General features: G+C 47.9%; 1 protein-coding gene across 1 annotated transcript in view; it reads left to right on the forward strand.

Annotated features, from left to right (window-relative positions):
- Positions 1-16316: 16316 nt before the first annotated feature.
- The window catches only part of LOC126545258 (uncharacterized), a 36739-nt gene continuing 26692 nt past the window's right edge, over positions 16317-26363 (forward strand). Inside the window, exon 1 of the mRNA XM_055061960.2 lies at positions 16317-16467. Coding sequence (XP_054917935.2) covers positions 16420-16467 — 48 coding nt within the window. The 5' untranslated portion in view covers positions 16317-16419. The remainder of the gene's footprint in view (positions 16468-26363) is intronic.

The raw sequence follows: 26363 nt of genomic DNA on the forward strand, positions 1-26363 counted from the left end.
AGTTTCTCATCTTGCTCTGCAATTTTCTCATTGACACTTTTAATCTAAATACCTTAAGTTAGAAGTTTATTAATTAACTTATATTAGCTTTGTCATTCAGCGGAATGCAAAAAATAATCTGAGTATCTCCAAGGGACGGCAAACAACGTTACCGTGTTACTGTCCATCTACGTAAGATTTGCATATTTTTAAAGTTTGGCTAAAGTTAAGCGAAACACCTTTATTTGGACAAATCGCAAACAGAGCCGGTGAATCGCAATAAAGTCCTCAGTACCAGCCAAACACTGCCACATTGGCAGGTTGATAGAAAGCTTGGTCCAAGTAACAAGACGTCTGGCATACGGAAAGTTTTTCACGATTTCTTGGGAAATTTTCTGTCGTTCCTTGTCGGGCAGGCTGCAACGTTATCAATACGAAAGTACCTTTTACATCATTAGCCGTTAATAGTTCATCCCATGTTTTGCACGTCCCGCTCGTCTGGTGCAACTGAAGGATTCAAGTTATTTAAAGATTGTCGAAGAGTCCTTAGAAAAGACGCGAAGTAGTTGCAACGGGAATATTTCTTGAGTGCATGTATGTGTGTGTGAGAGAGAGAGAAAGAAATGGAGTGGGAATGGCACGGAGCTTAACCGAGGACGTGCGAGATTGGCTACCCTACACATGGCGAGGGAGAAAGGGAAAAGACTAGATGAAGGAAGATAACAAAAAACTGGCAGTTTCGCCCAAAAGGCGAAGTATCGATTGCGATAGCAAATTAGTAGACAGCCATACGAATAAGGATATTAGTTTTATTGGCCGTATAAACTCGGAAACATTCGCTTACTTAGAGAGTTAACAAGCATCGCGCCAGCGGGCACAAGCAAACATGAACACACCACACTCGATGAGCGCGGACACTCGCTGGCAAAGTACTGGTATGAGCCAGCGCTGCAACAGCAGCGTGCGCAGTGACCTTCGTGCCGTCCTTCGCTTCAACGCAAGAGCGGCTAGAACGCAGCGCGCACTAAAGTATGAGCCGTCTGCAGATCCCTTTCAAGACACGGTGCACCAGACCGCGCGCAGCCGTGCAAAGTACGCACTTGTTACGGAGTCGAAGCCGCCCCCCTCCCTCCTGCGCTGCCTCCCCACTTTCCTCCATATATAGCGCGCGAGATTGAGCTGCGATCGTCAGTTGCCCTTGCGCCCGGTCGCGAAATGCGCGTTGCCGCCTGAGCAAAGCGATGCCCCCCCCTCCCTCCCTCCCATTCCCCCACGGCCTTTGGCGCGACATAAGACGGCGCGTTTGCTCTCCGCTTCATGCTTCCTCCTTCGCGGGCGCCAGATTTAGCCGCGATCGTAAGCTTCCCTTGCGTGCTTTCACACGCACATAATGCATACGATGCGCGGAGACGGTGTTGTCGCCCTTGGACTTTATACAGAACATCACGGAAACGACAACGGCAAAAAATGTGCCTGGAGTGTCCATATAATTGCTATAGCAATAAAATAATAAAAATGCAGTCATTGTGAACACTCGCCGAGTAATTCTTGCGGGAAGCGTGAGAAAAGTATAAGTACTCTCATTTGCTGCTGATTTTGCCCAAGCACACGTGTATTCACAGGGGTGGCTGTGCGGCAACCATCGAAACCAAGTTTAGTGCAGCTAGCCTCCTATGTTTCGTTGTGGTCTGGCACATATGCAAAGTTTATTTAAGAGGAAGCTTTAGCTCGGGCCAAACTCTGACGCGGCCTATTCAAATACATGTAAAACGCAAAAACGTTTTTCTGGTGTAACTCCTGCACAGATTTTAATCAAATTTGTTGCATTTGAAAGAGAAAGTGAAATTCTAGTGACCGCTGGAAGCGGAATTTCGAGTTAGGGCTTGAATTTTGTTAAAGGAATTTTCAAAAATGCGAAAGCTTGAAAGATACAGAAGCCGGAAGTTTACAAATGCATAGCTCTGCATCAAGAACAGATATCGCGGTTCTGTGAACGGTATCCATTAGACCACTCAAAGCGGACCAATTCTATGTGTCATATTACATTTTATGTGAATTTGTTACGTTGGTTACAGTGGTTCTGCAAAAGCTGTATTTCCATATTACCAGATTTTTTATATTCATGTGTAACATATCAATTTTGTCCGCTTTGGATGTACTATTAGATGCAATTCACAGAATTGTATTGTTATTTTTCATTGTTGAGTTACAGGGTTGTAAACTTGATAGTTTCGTCTTTTGAAACTTCTCGATTTTTGCAAATTTTTTTATAAAATATTGACGACCTAACTCAAAAATTAGAGACCAACAGTCACTAGATCTTAAGTGTTTTTTTTTAATGCTACAAACCTCGTCAAATTTAGTGCAGTGGTTGCCGAGAGAAACGAATTCTCCTTTTACATGTATTCAGATAAGAGCACCCGAGCTAAAGCTTCCTCTGAAATGCTTGTCTTTTCATCCTACTCTACCATGTGCTCTGTGGAATGACCACTGTGAAGCGTATGCTCTGAAGCACGTAATAATTCCTCTGCGCTGACCTTATTGCTAATAACGGCAATCTATTTCTTTTTACAATTGCAGAGTACCTGTACTACCCAGACAGCAACTGACAAGGACACAGCCTGAATGCAGAGTACTGGAAGACAAGGTCGATCAAGAAGATGGACAGAGGGAGAAATATGAGACGGCTCACATTGCAGAAGAGGGTGAGACAGCTTGTTTGTCTTTCACACCATGTTGTGTGCGGGTGAAAAGGCTGCGTGGGTGCGTACGTACGTTGTACGAACTGTAGGACAATCCCACCGCTGGCAACCAGTTGTACTGCTTGTAGGACAATCCCACCGCTGGCTACCAGTTGTTCGAGTTGTAGTCTGGCATGTAAAAATGTGGTAGCGGGCCCACGCCGTCGTCCAACTCATCCACGCTTGGGACGTGGTTGAAGGGAGGAGCTTGCTCTCATCGAGAACTAGGAGTACGGGATTGATTTACAATAGCTACATGAAGACAGGAGAACGTTACATTTCATCAGTCTAGCATGACTGAAAACGAAGCACACCGAGCAACCGAAAACGGCTGCTTAAAAACCCTCTGTTCTCCCTAGATCTCTAGGTGAAGGAAAACTGCCGTCCAACCTTCGTTCAATCTGACCGTCCAAAGTCGTCACAGTCGTAGTCGACCCGCCTTTGAGAGCGACACATCACACACTCATTCCCGCGCTTTTGTTTCACTGAACACACCGAGCGGAGAGGGTCCTCGTAAACATGGGTTGTATCGCTTGGCTCAAGCTGGCGCCTCTTGATTCCAGAGCTAACTCCGCAGTTAGCCGCCGCGTCTGTCAAACGACTGTGACGATTACTGGGGACCGGGAGAAAGCGACGTAAAACGCCCTTTTCCAGAAGTTATCTTGCTCCAAATAGATCGTGAACGCGACAGCGAACCAAGTAACAATACTCGTTCCGCCAAACGGGGCTAGCCTTGCTGGCGCCGTTGGGCTGTCGGAGGAGGCGCATTGTTGGCTTTAAAAGCGACTCGTCACAGCGGGCTGGGAGAGGTTCGAAGTTCACTACCCCTGCAGGCCGATCGTAACAGCTCCTCCATGACCTGGAAAATCTCGAACTGCCAGTGCTGAAACCGCTGGGCAGGAAGAGAATGGCTGGCGAGCAAGAATATGGCTTTGCTCTCTGCAACAACTCTGCACTTGGAATGCCTTAAACCATCTCACATCAACCGGCACAAAAAAGAGTCGATTCCGGCAACACAATGCTACTCAGAGTGCAAATGCCCGGAATCTGCCGTTAACTCACCAGGCTTCCTATAAAAATTTCAACGTAACCCGCTCAACTGGGAACCCCAAAATTTTGTGCCGCCACAGCGAGCGTTCACGTTACCCTTGAATTTAACACCAAACCCGGTTGTCACGCTGCACAAGAGCAAATGTTTACGCCCAACTAAACCAAAAGCTCTAAACCGCCAATCCCCCAACATAACTTAAGCAGCCTAACTTCACGAACAGCCTGTTCTTACCCTATCGCAGAGGCGTACTTATCGCATGTACTGGTGCCACCGAATAGTCTCGTCAACTCTATAAGTACGTAACAGCAATCGCGCCAGCTTTGTGGTCCCTATTCACAACGCGTGCTTGCGTCTTAAGCAAACTTTTCATAACGCTTACTCACGTTTCTTCCTCTAGTCCATACAGGACACGCACCTTAATATAACGACTAAACTTGCGTAACTTAACAACTCAGAAGAACCTTAAAAAATGCGTCTTCTAATAACTAGTTCAACGCACGCTTCCTAGAAAATTCAGAACGCGGCCGCCCTCAACACACACGAGCGACCCAATCACAAACATTCTGCTTTCTTTCATCCGCACAAGACACGCGCTAATGGAACTAAAAACGCTTCTCAGTGCAAATTATGCGCTTACTGAAAACTTACGCGCTTAAACTTAGGAACTTTGAAAGCACTTCTAAAAAAATAAGGTCGACTAATACACACACGCGTTACCGCAGGCCTCTCGCCGATAACCTTGACGCTTCAGGTTACTCACAAAAAGAAAGAAAGCCTATCTAATCATTAACACCCCGTGAAACTAAAGGTTTACATAAAACACACCTTTCAAACAACGGAGCTTCTCAAACGAAAACATAAATAAAGCTCATACATTACATATTGAAAGAAAGTCTAGTCTAAAATCGCGAAAATTTTCAAATGCTCAAAAATAAAACAAAGCTGCACGTTTCATTTTTACGGAACTTGTCGTGGTCTCCCGTTCTAATCGTTTACGACGGACTCGTACTTTTTAGCCGTACTCGAGGTGGTCGCTGTTCGAAAGCCATTCTGGCTACCCAGGAACAACAAAAGACTGACACACTATCATATCAGCTCCTTCAATACGTTGCAGTCTCTTGCCAACTTGCATTCTGGTGCCAGGCATTCATCACGAACTCGACTGACCGCGTCACGACTTCCTACCACCTCGTCTCGTCCTGCCACCTTGCGCTCTTTCGCACTGCATGCTGCACCCCGAAAATAACGACCGAACGACGAGGAACATAAGTGCCCCGTGCCCTTTGTCCGCGTTTGCGCAGAACATGCTTCTCGGTCTCTTTTTGACCGGTGTCTCGAAAGTGCTTAATGCGCCAAGGTCGTCAACGACGACCGCACCTTTCTTTTCTTCGCGCCCTGCCTTGTTGTGTCTGTCGCCACCTTTGGCTGCGCTACATTATTCACCGTATTCCGACTTTTACCGCGCTTCTTTCTACGGCGCCTTTTTCTCGCACTCCCTTTCATGCCGCCTTCTCGTGACTCGTGCTGGCCGGTACACATCTCGTCGGCCCGGATCGTTCTCCTATCCGCACAGACTGAGTGATTTTCATTTAAATCAACTCTCTCTTTGCCTCGACTGGCGGACAGCTCAACTAACTCTGGAACAATGCAGCAGTCGTTACTCTAGCTATGCAACTCGCACTCCTGCCAACTGCCCTCTACTGCATTGCCCAGCTCACCCTGTGCATCAGCACACAGCTCGTCGGTCTCGATCGCTGTCTCACCCGCACAGTCCGACTGATTCAAAACTATATCATCCCTCTCTTGGCTACCTAGACTGGCGGACAGCTGCACCAATCCCTGAACAATGCAGTTGTCTCCCCTTGAGCCACGTAGCTCACAATCCTGCGAACTGCCCTCAACTGTATCGTTTAGCTGGCACTGAGCTTCGGCACGCAGATCCGACTCGACATGGGTGCTCGCGTCTGTCGGGTCAGCAGTACTCTGTACTTCGTTAACTACCTCGTTAATATTACCTGCGACGCACACGCGCGGTGACTTTACGAATTCATTCACAGCTGGCCTAGCGGTCTCCACAATGCTCTCTTGGCACATCACCTCGTCGCTCTCACTACGGCCTTTAACGGCCTCTGTTGCCACTAAGGCATCGTTAGCTGCTAGCACTTTGAGTTCACCTATGAACGTGCGGCTAATCTGGCAGGTACTACACCTTCTCTCGGCTTTCGACCAAAATCTGCTATCGACTTCCTCCCACTTTCGCTGCGTCCAGCCTACAGATTTCTCAAGCCACTGTTGTCTTCGTTCGATTTCCTGCTCCAAACCTTGAATCTCTTTGTTCAATGCAGCAACGTACTGCCTCGTTACTTCTGTTAGGCCCTTTTCCTGCCAAATTCTTTTCAGTTTCTGCCTAGTTTATTCCTGTTCTTGCCGAATTGCTTCCTGTTCCTGTCTTTTGCTTAGAATTCGTTTACCTAGTTGTTGGATGCGTTTCAAATCATTGTCACTTTGGAGAGTGGTCTTACGAATTTCTGCTTCCGTCAAGTCCTCCTCTACGTCTACCTCGAGCTCTCCACACAACCACAACAGGTCAGCTCTCGTCAAACACAATAGCACACATGGTCGCTACTTTAAGCTTTGGCTCTGCTGTCACAATACTCGCTGCGATACCCACGCCAATCAGAATACAAGTAAAAGATCCCCAGCGATTCAAACCTACAAACTGCAAACCTACAAAATGAAGCCTGGTAAACCTTACAGCTAAAACCAAACGCTTACCCACTCAAGCAACACCCTATCACCAGTCCTTCTCCGCCATATCCAGTCAGTTGTAAGAGGTGGTCAATCCCAAGTCGCCTCCAACTTGATCGGGATACCGGTCGGTCATCATGTCCCAAAGTCCGTGCGATCTCATTGCTGCCTACGAGTTGTAGGACAACCCCACCGCTGGCAACCAGTTGTACGAGTTGTAGGACAATACCACCGCTGGCAACCAGTTGTACGGGTTGTAGGACAATCCCACCGCTGGCAACCAGTTGTACGGGTTGTAGGACAATCCCACCGCTGGCTACCAGTTGTTCGGGTTGTAGTCGGTCATTTAAAAATGTGGTAGCTAGCCCATGCCGTCGTCCAACTCATCCATGCTTGGGACGTGGTTGAAAGGAGGAGCTTGCTCGCATCGATAACTAGGAGTACGGGATTTATTTACAATAACTACATGAAGACAGGCGAACGTTACATTTCATCAGTCTAGCATGACTGGAAACGTAGCACACCGAGCAGCCGAAAACGGCTGCTTAAAAACCCTCTGTCCGCTCTAGATCCCTAGATGGGGGAAAACTGCCGTCCAACCTTCGTCCAATCGGATCGCCCAAAGTCGTCGTAGTCGTAGTCAACCCGCCTTTGAGGGCGAGACATCACACACTCATTCCCGCGCTTTTGTTTCACTAAGCACACCGAGCGGAGAGGGTCCTCGTAGACATGAGTTGTATCGCTTGGCTCAAGTTGGCGCCTCTTGATTCCAGAGCTGACTCCGCAGTTATCCGCCGCGTCTGTCAAACGACTGTGACGATTACTGGGACCCGTGAGAAAGCGACGTAAAACACCCTTTTCTAGGAGTTATCTTGCTCCAATTAGACCATGAAGGCGACAGCGAACCAACTAACGATACTCGGTCCGCCAAACGTGGCTAGCCTTGCTGGCGCCGTTAGGCTGACCGAGGAGGCTCGTTTTCGGCTTTACAATCCGACTCGTCGCAGCGGGCTGGGAGAGGTTCTGAGGTCTCTACACCTGCAGGCCGATCGTAGCAACGTGTCTGTATGCGTCCATGCATGTGTGGGTGGGTGCGCGTGCATGCGTGCGTGCACGCGTATCTGTAGGCATGCGGTGTGTGCGTGCATACACGTGTGTCTGTGTATGTGTGTGTGTGTGCATGCGTGCGTGCTCGTGTGGGCGGGTGCGTGTATGTGAAGGCGTGCAGTGTGTGTGTACGTACGTGCGTGCGTGCACCTGCGTGTGTGTGTGCATGCGTGCGTGCACGTGTGTGTGGGCGTGCGATGTGTGTGTGTACATGCGTGCGTGCGTGCATGTGTGTGTGTGTGTGTGTGTGTGTGTGTGTGTGTGTGTGTGTGTGTGTGTGTGTGTGTGGGCCTGCGGTCTGTGTGCGCATGCACGTGTGGGTGGCGCGTGTTTGTGCGTGCACGTGTGAGTGTGTGCATGTGCATGTGCGTGCTTGCGTGTACGTGCAGGTGTGCGTGTGTGTGATGAATAGGTAAGAGAGGCTGTAGATGCGCCCGGAGGGTAACTCGTTTTTTGTCGCCTGGAATTCAACTGCAGGCTTATCACCATGAGTACATTTATAATAAGCAAGATGTTTTATGCGGCTAGCCACAGCGATAATCGAACAAGGACGGAAAAAACGAAAATAAGTGCTTGTAAATGTAAACAAGTCATGAATTTTGCACCGATTTGCATTAATTCACAACCCACCACCTATTCCACTATCCCAGAGCTCCAGTGATGGCGCATTCAACGCAACGCAAGCCAAACTGGCCTGCTATTGAATTTATGAAAGTTCGTACGACAAACTAGCGCGGTTTTCTGCGTTAACTAATTTATCTATAAAAGTAATTCGCCATACTGAAAGGGTAAGAAATAACGCACGGTTCTAAAAAGACTCTGCTCAAGTGCTATTAGACATCTTTAGCACGACATTTTCAGTTACTCACTCATGCATGCGCGCTCAGCGCGCATGCATGAATAGTTACTCAGTTACTCACGGAATAGTAAAATCTGGCACTACCATAAAAACATTAACTTGTAATACCTTTAACGAGGTTCCTTGCGAAATCTTTTCTTATAATCCATTGAAATTTTTGTAGCATTTGACGTTATACATTTAGCGTTTTCTTTTATTACTTGACATGGGTGTATCATAACACAAAAAAATTTAGGTTGCGCGGTAACCAAGGCAGGGCTGTCTAGTTCTCGTGCACTCGCTCGGCGAGCTTGCCAGCGGAGCAAAGCGCCGGTTCGTTAGAGCGCACTCGCCACTGAGTGAATAGGGCATACGCAGTTGCGCTGCCTTTCACACTCTGAGCGCAGCGGAAGCTAAAGATGTGCCGAGACAGTTTAGGATAAAAGAAGCAGAACTTTTGGGGCTGGTGATCTGTCTATAAACGCAGTGAACACGAACGTTTTCTCCATGGCAGCGCAAATATAGCAGAGGTCCGGTAGCTTTAAGTATCTTGCGAATTTGCCCATGCAGAGTATCCAACTGGATCAATCTCTGTTTCCATTTCCGGGCAATTTCTTCTCTTAACTCTGGCGGTCTCCGTCTCTAAACTCGTTCTGTCTTTATTTATTTTATTTTTTTTTGCTTCCAACAGCTCCAAGTCCTAATGCGGATCGCGCTGCTCAGGCGGAGCTGGAGACAAAACTTCAGGAGCTTGAGATGGCCTTACAGTGTGACATTTGCATGGAGAGCAGGGGAAACGTTGCATTCCTCTGCGGTCACAGAGCGTGCGCTGCCTGTGCCGAAAATCTCACCAGTTGCCACATATGCCGTGTTCCCATAACGAAGAGGATCACCCTTTACTAGATAAGCAAGTGCATGAATATAGAGAAGAGCCAGTCTATGCTACTTCTTTTTTGTTTGTTACGGAACAAAATGGCTTCATTGACGGCTTCGTTATTTCCCTGACTCAAGACGGCGATGTTGCGAGCGACTTCCCAATAAATGTTGCGGTCTTCGCTGCTTGTAATGTACTATTTCTATAGTGTAATGCTGAACCTCCGCGGATGCACTATTCCCGTAAATACATGTACCGCTTGTACCAAACTGCAGTTAAGTTGTCTCATAGGAAACTGTCAAATGGACAAGAAGCAACCTTCGCATGTCAGTTGTTACGTAAATTGGTCGATAATTCTCTGCTACTTTCCTGAAATATTTAAATTTTAACTCTGTAGATGTGAGCAGATAACGTTTCGAACATGCCGTTGGAGCCACATTGCGGTCACGATACCGCCCGAGAACCCTGCGCGTAAAGGAAAGGCGGTTGCGGAGCGAGCTCCGGATAGTGCCGCACGTTACGTGTAAAGTTCACACGACAGAAAAAGAATACTTCTCAAAGTATAATTTTTGCAGAAGCTGACGCTAAGGAAGGGTAGCGCGAGGATATCTCGGCGCTTAAATGAGGAGTTCGCTGCAGCCGAATTCCGAATGCTGCACATGCGATGAGGCTAGCCATATGAGCTTGTTGATAGGTCCTCTTGTAATTTGTTGCAACGCAGGCAAAACGAGAGAGTCACGAGGCCGCACACAGTGCTGAACCATCAGCTGCGAACAGCTGTTTACGCCCGCCATGTCTCCTCGCACTCAACTTCAAGAACCGCTGTGGCGCACTCCAAAACGAATTTAAACGTCCAAGTGTTTTTATATTACAAAGCATACGTATTATTTGCTCCTATCAAGGACTGGTCAATAATATTGCAACACACAGGTTTTTCATTACATTTGAAAAATTATGCGGTGTATGCCACAAAATTTGGCAGCAAGCAACCCTGGGCGTCGCACCAGCCGCAGTTTTGAAATCGCAATCGTATGCAATGAGCCCTCTAAAAAGCGCATTGCGACGCGTGCGGCTGTATTGATTTTTTTTTTTTTCGCTCCAGTCACAGCATCTGAAACAGTCGTAAGGCTCCAGAGAATGCCGACGACATAGAGGACACAGTAGATTCAATGCACAGCCTAAGAATCCAGGCCAAGGTATCCATGACCTGAGGCATATCCAGGCTGAAGTCTCGACCAGTTGAAAGAGTGCCGGCCAGCTTCATGGCGCCATTGGCGAACACTCAACTCGGGAGCGTTGAGATATTTGGGACGCCCTCACATGAAAAAGATAACTTGAAACCATGCAGTGTATGTGCACTGAATGAAGCCGTATTCTAGATTTATACCGCATATTAAACATTCAACACTAAGATGAATGGATACCGCTGCTTCAAAACACCCTTTATGTCTCTGCGAACCTGGACAGAGGAGGCATCCACAGGGCCGTCAGCATAGTGACGGAGGAGTAGGTCTACCTCTTCGGGTAATACACTCTACTTCACCACATAAGGTAGCAAGCGTCAAGCGGCACATTACCTAAAGCTTTGGCAATGTCCTTAATTAGTACTCATTGCGTGTAATCTCGTTGCATTTCGACCGCTACCAGCCACATTATCTCTTGACTACGCCCAATTGGTTCCGAACCGCCCCACTCTAACTGCCATCGACTTGAAGCACTTTGTCAAGCCCTATCCCTCCACGGTCAGTGCTAGGAGACAACGTACCAAAACCCCTCAAGGGTGAATTGTACGAAAATTAGGCAGCCCCACAAAGTGATGTAAAAACTGAATTCTTTGACAGACTTCACTGTGCGAGAGGCTCATAATGTTCTCTTCGTTTGCTACTGCTTCCATTTCTTAGGCTAGAGGTTATCATTGTGAATAGATGATAAAGTGAATGAACGAACATTGTAGTGTGATTATTACGTAGATGTCACGCAGACACAATTGTCACTCAAACGCATGAACGCCCCGAAAGTGGTCGCGCTTTAAAAAAATAATTTGTTCCATTTTTGATGTTCGCTCTTCCTACGAAGGTCACTCCTTAATTTTAAGAATACAGGGGGTGTTAGCGGGTGTCTTTATCTTTTCAAAGTGAGCATGTGCTACTTCTGTTTAATTTTAATACTGAACCCTGGCAAGTAGGCATCTGAGAAGCCCAAGGCCTTGGTATAGTTTGTCCCTCACGCGCTGGTTTGATGGTTTGGCCGCGAACTTGTTGCCTTTACGGTATGGCGTGTACCCACGAGGGAAGTTTGACCAACGTTCGCAATGGCAATCTAATGCATGGTCATCAACTTTCATTTTTCTGCGACCATTGACCAAACTGTAGTGGACAAGAAACCATACAAACCAACATAATCACTACGCTTAAAAGTAAAGCGACAGAATTCATTTATGGCACTGGAGGATCTCGGCCTCAGCGCTGACACAAAAATTGTCATGCGAAATGAAAACACATATAGAGGTGGGCTCAAATTTCGCATTAGGGAGTACCGTAATCGTCAGTTAATTTTTAATTTATTCTCTGATAGCTTCACAAGAATGCCCATGATCAATTTTCATTTATTAATGAGAATAATAATAATAATAATAATAATAACAAAAATTGGAGGACGCTTAAGCTTCGCCTTCAAGAGTGGAACGCGATAGCGTTATCGCGCCCCGTTCGCACCGCCTACTCAAACGCGCGTCGCCAGCCAAACGTCGCGATCGGCACAGATAGCCGGGCCCCGACACGCCATGAAGGCGGACGCGATCACGGCGCGAGTGGCGCGCCACGTGTCGGGGCACCACCGTACATTGCGAGGAGGGGGTCTTCTGGGTTTGCCGCAAGATGGCTCTGCGTGTGCGCAGAGCGCAGAAGAAATGTAACGGAAACGTACTTCGCTACTCGTGAAACTGCGACTTCTGTAAGTTACATGGTCATTATTACCGATATACACTGCAGTATAACTTTCTACGGCACGTTTCTAAGGGAACACCGCATTCACTAGAGGCGATTTTGTCCCGTGTTGAAGGAATGAACTCTTGGCTGAGTGGTAGCGTCTCCGTCTTACACTCCGGAGACCCTGGTTCGATTCCCACCAGCCCATATTGCAAAATGTTTTTTATTTATGAAGTGCCTTCTGGGATTTATCGCTCACGACCAACGCCGCTGACGCCGACGACACCGGCTTTTCTGCGACACGAGCTCCTTAACGCTGTCGCGTTAATAATAGTAATAATAAACCCCTGCGGGAGCATACGCAAGGACACTACCCACTACTACATAACGCCACCCTCTAGGAGGGGGCGATGCAAACCAGTAAAGCACCTGGCGTAGCAAGAAGAAAGCTAGAAGGCGGGCGGCTAGTTGCAACGAAGATCGTGCCCGAGAGAGGCTGCCTGTAAGCGGTGGGCTCGACAGGAAGGCGCGTGCCGCGAAGCGGTGAATGCGGCGAAGCGATGCAGGTAATACGGTGGCACACTGGACGAGCACAAGGTTGAGTATGCGAAATTTTAGAGAGACTTTCTCGACAGACATTTCGGATTTGGTTGTGCGGTGTGCGACAGACTGTGGCTCGGGAGCGATTCTATAGCGACTGTTAAAGTGCGAGATGTCGCGAAACGTGAAGGTAATGCGGTTTTGACAGCTACCCCAGCTTCTAGGTTAGCCAGTTGCTCGGTTTGGATGCGCCGAGGGGGTGGGTTAATGGCCTCAGAGCGCATCGATAATTCGGTGTGACAGGCAGGCAGTTACTAAAAAAATGGAGGACGCTTAAGCTTCGCCTTCAAGAGTGGAACGCGACAGCGTTCCCGTCGACCCGCCAAGGGGTGTAAGACGCGCTACGGCGCAGCGACTACGCATCGGACGCGGGGAGCGTCGAGCAACGCAGCGTTCGGCGCGACAACGAAATGTGCGCCTGAGCAAGCGACGCACGCCTGAGCCTTAGAAACAGCTCGTTTCTAAGGCAACACCGCGTTCACTAGAGGCGCTTTTGTACCGCTTTGAAGCATCCAATTCGTGGCTCAGTGCTCCCTCCCAAGTACTGAGCCACGAATTGGATGCTTCAAAGCAGGCCATGTATGTACGTCATTTTCTGAATAAAGAAAAAAAATTCGTGCCTCAGTGGTAACGTCTCCGTCTCACACTCCGGAGACCCTGGTTCGATTCCCACCCAGCCCATCTTGCAAGTTGTTTTTTATTCATGAAGTGCCTGCTGGGATTTATCGCTCATGGCCAACGCCGCCGACACCGACGCCGACGACACCGGCTTTTCTGCGACACCAGCTCCTTAACGCTGTCGCGTTAAAAGCCATATGCTGCATTACCGCGCCTGCACAAAGAACTGAATAGGCAGTAAGTATATTGCGTGCGCTGGTATGGAGAGGCCGCGTGTAGTGTGTACTGCCGAAGAGCAAGCTGCTTACGAGGCCCGACTTCGGGATCACAGACGTGAGCGAGAGCAGTGGTCGGCAAAAACCAGCGAGGAGCGTGCCGAGGAGGCTGCCCATCAGCGGCGGGCTCGAGCGGAATGCCCCACCAGGTCGCGAAGCGATCAATGCGCCACAACGACGGATGCGCGACGCTCGGAAGGCTGATACAGTGGTGCGGATGCGCCATTCCGCCGGCACTTGTGGACAAGATAGATGCTTGGCTCCAGTTGTCGGGTGCGTGACCGATTGTGGTGCGGAAACGAACTATCGGTGATTAAGAAAATTTCTTACCACCATGTTTATTGCAGCGCTGGTCATCCGCCTTGGCAAGGCGGAATGGCCTAGAATTTTTTTTTTTTCAGGGGCTCTCCTTGTATCAAATCGACATGTTCTACCGGGACTGCAAGACAAACCCACCGACGCCGGGAGTTATCTTCGTTTTGAACCCGTTTACAAAATATCCAGCGGTGCCTGTCATAATATATCTTTATTGATCGCATTTCTAGATATTAAAGTAGCCTATGGCAAGGTAGACAGGGACTTGCTATGGGATATTCTTAAGCACGGAGGCATGGAGGATGATTTTGTGGAGCTGCTGAGGGAGATACGTAGAGACAACCGAGTGCTAGTTGTATGGGAAGGTCGAAAAGGTAAGGAAGTCGTGGGAATTCCCCAAGGACTGAAGCAAGGATGTCATCTGTTTCCATTGCTGATCACGTTTTATGTTATGGGCGTAGAAAGACGACGGGTAAACAGAGAATAAGGGTTTGATTTATCCTACATGCGTAATGAAAAAATGGTGCAACAGAAGCTCGCTGAAGTGATATATGCGAACCACATAGTGCTAGTAGCGGAGAATAGAGATTTACATACATTCACGAATATCTGTGGCAATGCAGCGACAAATTTAGGCCTCAAGTTTATCACAGAGAAATCGGGAATTATGATCTTGAATGAAGAGACAAGTAATTACGTTGTGTCAATTCAACAGCAAATTATGCCCATAGTTAAGCAATATAAATACCTCGGCGTATACACAAACGAAAGAAAGACTTACTCAAGTACTGTGGGGTTCTCACACCCATGCTCTTGAGACAAAGGAACGACAACACAGTAGTGCAAACAATCACAAGGGCATTTATTGCACCTTTCATAGATCAATGCCTGCTAGCCGAGTTGCTATCCACAAAACATGCCGATGGGCGCGCGTCAAATCTATGAAGTCCGACTCACCGCGACCGGATAGCGAGCGAATATGTTCGCCCCATGCTGGATCCCAACGCCTGGTCTTTCGCGCGTACGGTCACGCGAACGGTGGCGCGTTCGAAGGCGGCCACGCGAGACGGTCTCGCAGAAGCATGGATCGGTGCACGCGCGGCATGGCACGTCCGCACTGCTTGCTGTCCCGAACCAAAGAGGAAGCGCCTTGTCTTTCGGCGCCCAAGTCGGCGGCGTTAGCAGCGCAGCACTCGCGCCATCTCTCGTACTGCGCCTCAACCACTCCGACCACCGCGGGCGCCAGGCCACGCGAGCCGTGCGGGAAAACAACATATCAGGGGACGCGTGAGAGTCGCGCATCCCCACAGTACCCAGCAAGAGAATCCGAAAATAAACGGTAGCGGAATGCTGCAATAATGAAACACCAGAGTTTTGTGCGGCCACAATAAGTATGAAGCGGTGCTTTAAATCTGGAAAGGAGTAATGGTACAAGCGCTAACGTTCGCAAATGCCATTCTATGGTTAGAATCTGATATATTGTCTAGATTGGAAGTTTAACAAAGATCGGTAGGCCGGTTGGCTTTGAGATCCCACGGCAAAACCACAAATGAGGCAGTGTAGGGTGACATGGGTTGGACCTCTTTTGAAGTCAGAGAAACATAGAGCAAAATCAGTTTTGAAGAAAGACTGAGAAACATGGATGAAAATAAATGGGCAGCTAAAATGCACAAGTATCTGTAGCTAAAAGCGTCGATACAAAATGAAAGAAAATTGGTCAAGAAAGTTGGCGACCAAGTACAAGACAATTGAAATTGTAAATTGACAACCAGGAGTCATTAGAAAGAAAGTGAGGAAAACAGAGACAGTTAATTCGATGCAAAGAAGGGAAACAAAAAGGACCATGGAGATGTACAACAATAAATAGAAAGAAATTAGAAGGAAAAATCTCTACGATAGTACAAATGGCAGTGCCTTCTTGGTACTTGGCACTTGGTGCTTGGCACTTGGTACAAATGGCAGTGCCTTAAAATGCAGTGATCATGGTTTAGTGAGGTCTAGTATTCACCTCAATTTGAAGAGAGGAAGAATAAAATAAATATATTTATTTTCCGTTATGAAATGTTGCACGTAAATATTGTATATGCCCGCCCATTGCTGTTCATGTGTACGTGGTGCACTGGGTGCTCCCTCAAGCTGCCTTTAGCAGCTTTTTGCGCAGTGTCCCTTCTTCCCTGTACTGTATTGTACTGCGAGAAAAAGGAATAAACTTTCTATTCTATTCTATTCTACTTTATAGTGACATAAGGACTGAGAGACACTCAGCGAGCATGATTGGGCAGAAGCAGAGGAGGACGAAGCACGGGCTTTCTTGACCATTGCTCAGCAGCACACCAATACTCTACCATGAAACGCACTAGAGAGCAAGTCGTCGTGCTCGTCGCCTTTTGCATGGTGAGTTTCTCCCAAAGCCCTCGTTGCCTCTGACGAATGTAAATCGGGCACACTGCATTTGGTGTTGCAAATCGCAAGTGAGAGATGAAGGCTTCCAGCACAGCCAGAGGGCATTGTTATGTGATGGTGGTGGTGGTGATCAAATTTATTGAAAGGGGGAGGGGGAAGGGGGGGTGGCTGAGGGATCGGGTTCAAGTAAGGCCCTGGGCCTGCTTGGCCTTCTCCGCCCAGTTCACCAGTACAAGCTTTCCGTCGACGTCCCCGGCCGTGAGCCAGGTGATCCAGTCAGTCTCGCTGCTGACCGGGGGATGAGAAAACGGGAGCGAGGTGCATTTCCACATTACGTGTGTGAGTGTCGTTGTTTGTGAAAAGAGCCTACACAGGTCATTTTCCTTGCCTCCTGTCATTTTGTTAATGTACTTTGAGTGTGGGTATGTGTTTGTTTGGAGTCGCCTAAACGCGACCGCTTGCATTTTATCGCGTTGCTTGGCTGGTGGTGGGATCGTACGACTCCTCAAGCGATGCCTATAGGCTATATCGTGATACGTCTCCACAGGGTTCCTCGTGTCTCTCCTCCTCATTCGCGCCACCCGCAATCGCGGACGAGACTAGGCCCGCGAGATCTCGAGCCAAACTGTGATCCGACGCGTTGCCGGGCACAGCCGCGCGTGAGCGGGGGTTTACGTACGAAGATTTTCCAGCCGCTTAGGGGGCGCCGCGTGAGGACATGGTACGCCGGGTCAGAAATAATATCGCGGACGAAATTGCCGATGGCCTCCTTGCTGTGTACACACTGATTATGCATAATTTGACCGAACAAAACAAAAACAGTTATTTCTGATTCGACGCCTTTTTGCAATTAGCCCTCGGCTATTGGTCAAAAGTTTTCGGGCTGCACCCACTTCACCTGCCCCTCACGCGACGTCACAAAGCCGCAAAAACTCACCGCGTCAAAGTGACGCGTACGCGTTAAAGATGCATTAATATGCCGAACAAAACTGAATTTTCTTCTGAATAGCCGCAGGCTGCCCCGTTCGGAAAGAAATAAAAGAAGGCTGCTGCCGATCGCTGCGGCACTGGCTACTCGCCCCTGCCGGAGAGCAGGAGTTTATTTGCGTGTAACAAAACTTTCTACGTGGCCGTGTAACGTTTTCGAGAACTTTCGGCACGTCTACGAGCTCGTTCTGCCAACTCTCCTTTCCTGAGGATCCGTTTTAGCGTCATTCTTAAGCTTCCGTTGCATGCCGCCGTGATTGTCGACGAGCCACCGCAAGCTAAGTAAGAGAAAGCGGACCAATCGCAGACGCCGGCACCACCCTCTTCCGGGTATCGATATTCATTGCAGTGCCTCGGCCCCATCGAATCCTTCTGCACTTGAGCATGCTCCTCGCCTCTTGTGAGCCAATAAGCCGCTCAGTGCAGGCAATGTTATTCGTTTTTCAAGCAAAGAAAAGTGACCTCCTATGAACGAGGGGCGCATTTGATTGGTTTGTTCAGACAACCCTGCGGGTGAGCGCCCGCTGCTTGCGTCGGCGGTTACGCAAATTTGACGTCAGAAGATTGGAATAAAAACATATTGGAATAGTTTTACGTTATACGGCCCCTGAATACGTTACTCAAAGAAGAATATCTTTAGAGGGCTCGCATCATTTACAAAATAAAGTAAATGGACATATGTTATGAAAGAGAAATTACCCACTCTGCATACATTTAAATAGAAAATGAACATATAACTTACCTGCCCGCGAAGGAGTGGTGTACAATGTGCATCATCATATATAAAATAGGGAACGGAAAGTAGCAGTCTGCCCTTTCTTTAAATAGAGCACGCACACTTACATATTACAGACAAGTTCACGGCAAGTTCTTTTATAGACATGAGATATGTTTGGTTCCCCTTCTTTTTAAAGAAAGCATAAATGCAACTGCATAGAAAATGAACACCTAATGAAATATATTGCAAATAGCAATGTTTACATAATGTAACAATGCAAACTTAAATAGGACATGCGTGTACCCGTCTTGGGAAAACAACGAAGTGAAGAAGCGAAGCTCGCTTGCTAACTTGAAAACAACTTCTTATAAACGTTGGCACAATATACATATAACTGCACTTAAAAAGTAAGACATGTGAACGCCTCTGTATATGCCTTAGATAACAAGGATGGGCGGCTCATTCACTCTAAGCCTGCCTGGGTCGAGGGTGCACGGTCCGTGACCGCAGTGAAATTGTCGCTGCGTGTATTGCACGTTTAAGCTGCAGGAAATGTTCTGAGAAATTCCCCTGTAAGGAAATACTTAACCTAACTATTATGAAATATCCATTTTTTTAGCGCAAGGAGCCGAATTCGTACGACGGTCATTTACCGTGGTTGACTTGGAGGTGTGCGTACTGCATGTTTATGCTGCAGAATATCCCCCTTTTGAAGGATACTATTTAGCTGAGAGGTGTGTAAGAAAAAATATATTTTTGAATAGGAACCAAATTCGGGGGGGGGGGGGGGGGGGGCGCTTGGACATGTGCAGAGCATGGGAAGAAATTGGAACCTGTGTCCAGTTCAAGTTCCTGAAATGCTGAATGCAGCAACGTTATTTTAACACGCTAATCGTAGAAACCTGAACTACCTCGCCAGCAATGCATAAATTTGTATGTAGGACTGACATATGGCGTTTTATCTCGCCTATGTCGAAAGGCATGGCGAAGCCTTTGTTGTGCTGTTGGCGTTAGGCTGCTAAGCACGAGTTGGCGGGATCGAATCCCGGCCAGGGCGGCCGCATTTCGATGGGGGCGAAATGCGAAAACACCCGCGTACTTAGATTTAGGTGCACGTTAAAGAAATCCAGGTGGTCTAAATTTCCGGAGTCCCCCATTACGGCGTGCTTCATAATCAGATCGTGGTTTTGGCACGTAAAATACCATTGTTTAGTTTAATTATTGTGCTGTTCTTTTTTTTTCAGTGCAGTTGCTGCTTAAAAAGACTACTGTTATAGCAAGTGTGAAACGAACGTGTCCAAGCAAACCAATACAGTAGAGTTAGATCAACGGAACACTAGTTCTGATTGCCGAGAAGAAGTTGAATAATCATTAGTCGTAGACGAGTTGGAAGGTTGTGTGTCGGTGTCCTGAGTTCCTTCATGAGCTATATGCTTGGACGGAATGTCGGATGGAAGGAGGTTCTTCAGTAGAGGATGAAACCAGTTGTGGGAATGAAACAGGAGGTAGAAGTGGAGTGCGTGCAGCAGAACCTGTACCAGTAGGAACTGGAAGAGAAGGTGGGAAGCTATCATCAAGGCATGGGTAGTCACTGGAATGAATTCTTTCATTTACGCTTTCCAGAGAATATTGTCGTGTCAGATATTTAACAAGTTTGGAAGTATTACAACGTGTTCCATTTTCAAGCTATAAAATATTTGATCCTATCCTGCAGTTAATCTTGAACAGACCTCAGTATTTTGAACCAGTCCTTCGTGAGTTACATACTCGGGCCATATCTCCTTGTTGAAACGGGGTATTTTGTTGCGCGACGACGCTCTACATACATTTCCACATTTTTCTGTTTTGCGAAGCACTCGTACTTTGCACTTCCTAGCGCAACTTATGAGAAGCAAATTCTGGATGGATAGGAGGCACGTTCGTGACATTAAGTCGAATCCTCGTTTGACGACTATTTGGCAAATTAGCCGGAGAAACACCTGTAGTCATATGTGGAGTAAACCTTTAAATTACCAAGTATTCTAAGACTGAAAACCTAAGGTGTCATTGTTCCAATATAGCAATCTGTATGAATTATCTAAGGACACGGTTGAATCTTTCTACCTGGTCTTTTCTACCATGGTCGAAGAGGTCATTCCACAGGTTGAAATGGAGCGAAAGAAAATTTGGCATCTGCTTGTTGACAAACGAAGCAGTTTCTCAACATTTCTATCCATGCGAGACCACCATTAAATTCCTCCAAGTCTGAGCTTTGTTTTAGCGATGCCTAAATGACCCTTATGACCAAAGGACACTAGTTTCTGACGCAAGGAAGCTGGAGGAATAATACGCTCTCCTCGGAGAAGATTATCTAAACAGAGGATAATTCGGACTGTATTGGTGCATATGCCTCTAATTCAGGCGGAATATAGGCAGCATTTTCCCGCTCATTGACTATTTTATTTCTATAGCAAATATACGGACGCTCCAAGCGTATTTCTGCCGTCAGCGTCGGCGTCGCTATCACCGTGAGGTTCTGCATTAAGTCCAAGGACGATAACACCGTCGCCGCGCGCCCTGTAGACGCTGTATGTGCTAGTGAAAGCGTACGAGGGGAGCCGACGATCATCGCTCAATCGCGCCCGTGAGAAAGGGACGAAAGCGGAGAGGAAGCGCGCCGTCTTCCGTCGCGCGCGAGGCACCCAAGGTTGTGAGGCATCAGGGGGAAGGAAGGGAGTGGCGTTCTACTCCGGCTGCAACTGCGCATGTGGCGGCTGCGCGCGTTCGCGCGGCTGTATTTTGAGAGCGGTCTGCGTTGGGAAGAGTTCACTCTCTTGCGAGATCTTTCTTGCACGCGCGGGCAGGTGGGTCGGCATCTCGTAGCTTTGTGCGTGCTGTGTGTTCTCGGCGCTCACTTTGCGTTGAAGCGATAGACAGCACGAAGATCACTTCGCTCGCTGCTGCTGCCGCGTTTTGTCACGCCAACGTTTTGACAACGAGTGTCCGCAGTCATCGAGTGGGATGGGTTCGTGTTTGCTGTGCGCGCTGACACCATGCTTGTTAAGTTAGCTAGCAAGCAAATGTTTACAAATTGATACGGCCGATGAAAGTACTATCCTTAGTTTGTATGGCTATATGATAATTTGCTATCACAATCGGTGCTTCACCTTTCCGGCGAAACTGCGACGTTTCTTTCTTTTAATGCTTGGAGAACTCTATCAGCCCGTGGAGCTGTTTGAATCTCCTCTTTAGTGATGCTTGTAGTGATGAACGACATTATTTCTTCTTCTCAAACTGGCTCAGTCTCTGAAGGAACAAGCAGGCGCGGCAACTCATCGGCTATGACGTTATGGTCTCCCTTGCAGTACTCAGTATCAAAGTTGCAGTAAAAGAGCCGAGCACTCCATCGAGAAATCCTTAGAGGACGATGACCAGAACCCTTTGAAGATCGTAATGCAACAAGGGCTTCGTGATCAGTTCGTAATGTGAACTGTCTACTCCACAAGTAAACATGCCAATGTTCACACGCAAAGGGAAATGCCGATGCTTCTCGTTCGTCTACGGAGTGCCGTCATTCTGCGGAAGTTAATGTGCGAGATGCAAAAGCCACAGTGAATAATTGATTTCCGCACTTTTGTAGAAGGGCGGCTCCCAAAGCCAACGTCTGATGCATCAATTTCTACAACGATCTGTAGATGCGGTTGAAACATATCCACCAATGCACGCGAAGCAAGTGCTTCCTTAATAGATTGGAACCTATATTCAGTATCCAGATTCCATACAAAAGCTTGTCCTTGTCTTAGAAGTTTCTATTCTGCCATGTCAGCATACTGCAAGAGAAATCTTGCATAATATCCCATGAGGCCCAGAAATGAATGCAGCGCCTCATCATTTGGCTGCGGAGACTCAACGATCGCCATGATTTTGTTGCCCATGGATCGGCGAATAGTTTGAAGAAATTTTATGTCCTAGGAATGTTAGTTCTGGGACACTGAATACGCACTTATGGTTAAACTGCGTGCCTGCATCACTTATTCTGGAAAGTACCCTTTCCAAATTTCTTTAGTGATCACGTTCAGTGTGACCCCAAACAAGGACGTCATCAATGTAACATACTGCACCGGGACAGTCCTTTGAGATAGATGACATGATCTGCTGAAAAGCGAATGCCACAGATGCCAAACCGAAACAGACTCGCTCAAAGCGGAAAAGACCCTCATTAGTAATAAACGTGGTAATGTGACGGCATTCCTGGGATTATAGAACCTGGTAATATGTGGCTGTAAGTCCACTTTACTGAAGACAGCCGCATCAGCAAGTCAATGCAACAGTTCATCAGCTCTCGGTGGCGGAAAGGCGTTGACCACGATGGCCATGTTGGGCTCTCGGACATGGACGCAAAGTCGAATGGAATTGTCCTTTTTCTGAACCACAACGAGCGGGGAAATACACTCGAACGCTGAGGCGTGTTCGATGATGTCAGCTGATTCCAAACGATGTAGTTCAGCTGAAACTAGCTCGCGGATCACCAAGGGGTAGAGGAAGTTTTGCAGAGACTGGTTGCATATAAGCTCATAGACGAATTTATCTATGAAGCCATTTACAAGCCCCAGTTGTCCTGAGAACAGATGAGAGAATCCCGCTGGAGCGTTGTGCGGTAGAGGCGATGACTTGCCTGCCGGATCGGTTGGAATTCCTGACACTTGGATTACAAGTGAGTGAGGATCCTTGAACATCGATACCCAGGGCTTGAATGGCGTCTATGCCCAGAAGTGTCTTGATCCGTGACGTGGAAGGTAACTACTGCAGACGTATTGCAGTATTTCAGTATACCACGGAGAAATGTCCTGAAATGCAATATTTTTTGCTGAGAGTAATTCTTGAGTCTGAGACTCGAAGCAGACAGGAAAACTCTCGGAATTATCTTCGTACGTTGCAATGTTCATCAGGGATACCGTAGCGCCAGTATCAACGAACAACGTGAGCTAAGTATTTGCAATGAGGACTTTGGTGTATATTTCTGCCGGTCGGGAATTCGGTGCTTGTGTTGTTCGCACGGAAGGGACTGTAATTGCTGACTCCTTTCAGCAGAAAAGAAAACGAGCTGAGCTCTTGCAGGAGACGCTCGATGCGTTCGGTTTCGTGAACGGTAAACTGTAGCGTGATGTCCCACTTCCTTGCACGTGAGGCAGGTAACTTGCTTAGCCGGACAGCCTGGATCGGATGCAGGCATGTACCCAGGATTTCGTTTCGGGGGGCAACCCAAGGCAACTTTTTTATGCAAATGAGGGTGGAGGGGTGCCTGTACTAGTACAAATGTGAATAATACCTACCATTCGCTATAAAGACGCGTAAACCCGCAAAATATTGTTACGTAGGAAGACGCAGACGAAAAGCTATATACAAATATATTTACAAGAAAATACGCCGCACTTGGCCAAGAAGCAACAGCCCGCGCTAGCCTCGAATCGTCGTTGTCGTCTTCACACTGCTCGCCTCTTCGTGATCGTAAATACTGTTCCGCAGCACTACCCCCGGCGGCAAAAGCGCCGTCCCGGAGCGACTAAAGGCCGGACTCGGAAGCAGTGTAATAGGCCTTGAGCCTACTGACATGCACGACATCACTAGATGCCAGAGGAGAGGACGAGGTTGAACTCACAGGAGCAATTTCGTACGCCACAGGTGTTACCTGGCGCAGCACGCGGTAGGGCCCTGTGTATCGCGAAAGGAGCTTCTCTGAAAGTCCGACGTGACGAGAGGGCGGCCACAGAAGCACGAGCGCACCAGGCGAAAACTGTACGTCACGATGGCGGGCGTTGTACTGACACTGCTGAGTAGTTTGTGAGGCCGTCAGTCGAGCACGGGCAAGCTGGCGTGCATGGTCGGCGAGGGCGATGGCGTCGCGCGCATACTCGCTTGTTGAGGTCGCAGCACGAGGAAGTGCCATGTCTAGGGGCAAGGTAGGTTCGCGACCGTAGAGTATATAAAATGGAGAAGATCCGGCGGTGTCGTGCCGGAAAGGATTGTACGCAAATGTGACGTAAGGAAGGGCAATGTCCCAGTCGTGGTGGTCCTTGGGAACGTACTTGGACAGCATATCGGTATGACGTCCACCTCACCAGATATGTTACGTAGGAAGACGCAGACGAAAAGCTATATACAAGTATATTTACAAGAAAATACGCCACACTTGGCCAAGAGGCAACAGCCCGCGCTAGCCTCTAGTCGTCGTCGTCTTCACACTGCTCGCCTCTTCTTGATCGCAAATACTGTTCCGTAGCAATATAAATGAAATAAGGTGTATCTCACAGGTACACCTGTGAGATACATCTCTCCTTTACTTGGCAAACAAGGAGCCACATCAAATGCATTCGCGCAGGAAAATAGCGCGAGAAGAACACTGCCAAGAACAAGTAAACAAGCGAAAGGGTAACATAAAGATTTCTAGTAATTGAATTATCTCTAGAAGAATTGCACAGGAATATATATTTGCGGAACAATCACAGTTCTTTTCGATGCCTTGTTTACTGCTCTACCATGTGCCAAAACCGACTCGTATGGTTATTTCGGAAGTTGCGTAGCGATGCGGGGCCGCCAGTCCCGTACAACCACGTAGAGCGCAGGACGCTGTGGTTCTAAACGCACTGCGCCCACCGCGGAAAGTTACAAAAACATTTACATAAGTACAGCAGAGAAGTGGATACGTCAGGTGGCTTGACTGATAACTGTACAAGCGCCATTCAAAACGCATGGAATTATTCTCCACTTCCGGCGGCATTTTCTCTACTTCCTTTCTAAATAAAAAGATGTTGATTCATAAATATTTTTAAGAACAACGGTTAAATTTGTTACTTTTCACTTTTCCTTCCTGTTTGGCTGTTGCCTTGGCTCTCTTCCTTATCAGATCGCTTAATTTCTCAACTCCTTGCGACTCTTGTTTCCTGTTGCCAATTTTGCACCAAGAGTGCTGTACAATTAGACAAAAACGAGACGCGGTAACGGGTGACAGTCATGTTGCCTATGGGTGTAACAATTATTGCGGGATTTGATGATGGACGCTGTTTCGCATTATTTTATTTTCCACCTTATCTAACACATATCTCGGGTATATGGTTCCGAGGATCTTCCAACGTCGCGGCGAGCTGTCACTCGAGGAAATAACGAAACAAAAGGAAAAGTTAAACGCAACTGGCATTTTCTCCAGCCGCAGCTCGTTCCACGAGCATACAGGTCAGCTGACAACGAACCGAATCTTTCCTGGTCCCTGGATTAGTCTAAACAAATAAAGTTGAACTAACGATGCAACAGCGATGCGCGCAACCGTTGAATACATGGTGACAACTGAACGCACCTCGAGTTAACCGCGCGGGCGCCGAATCTATGAGAAAACTAGCATTTCGCACCCCAGGAGATGCCGATAACTACCGCCATCCAAAAGGAGTGAAAAAGGCAGCAAAATGTTGACCGCCGAATAGCTGTCAAGTCTCAAGATTGATTTGGGAGCGCTTTAGGAATGTGTGTGGGAGTGGTGGCGTGGGCGAGGAGGGGGTATATGCCAATTAATTTGGGGCGGGGGGAGGGGGGGGGGCGGGTCTCACCCACCTGGGTACGTGCCTGATCGGATGATATGTGCTCAGTTGATCCACACCGGTAACAACGGACTACAGCGTCTTGACTGGCTTTTTGAAAATTCTTGCCGGGCGCCATGTTGGCCAGCTTCCCCAGATCGCGGCTTCCCACCATGTTGTCGGGTGTCATATTGAACCCGTCGGGTCGAGGAAGGCGACAGTTAGCAACGCCATCTTGACGGCTGCGTAGAGAGGCAATGGACGGGAGAACCGATGAATACCTGAAGTTCTTAATGAACTTGCTCGACGCTTCGTCCAATTCTTTCGGCTTTCTGTAGCGTCAGCGAGGATCCTTCTTATTGAAGCCTTTAGCGGATTCTTGTAGATACGACGCCCGGCAGGATCTGGTCTTCCAGTGACTCGTCATGCGAAGAGCCGAACGCGCAAGCGGGTGCAAGTCGATGCAGCGCGGTGACGAAATTGTGGAAACTGTCTCCTGGTTGCTGTTTGCAATCCAAAAAGATAATGCGGTGTATCAAGCAGTTGATATTTTCTTCATAATGCTTGTAGAAGATGCTTAAGATGTCTTGGGAACTTATAGTAGCCGTGGTCGCTTGCGAAGCGAGGTCGTAGAA

Source organism: Dermacentor andersoni, chromosome 3 (assembly GCF_023375885.2).
Source record: "Dermacentor andersoni chromosome 3, qqDerAnde1_hic_scaffold, whole genome shotgun sequence".
Classification (NCBI taxonomy): Eukaryota; Metazoa; Arthropoda; class Arachnida; order Ixodida; family Ixodidae; genus Dermacentor; species Dermacentor andersoni.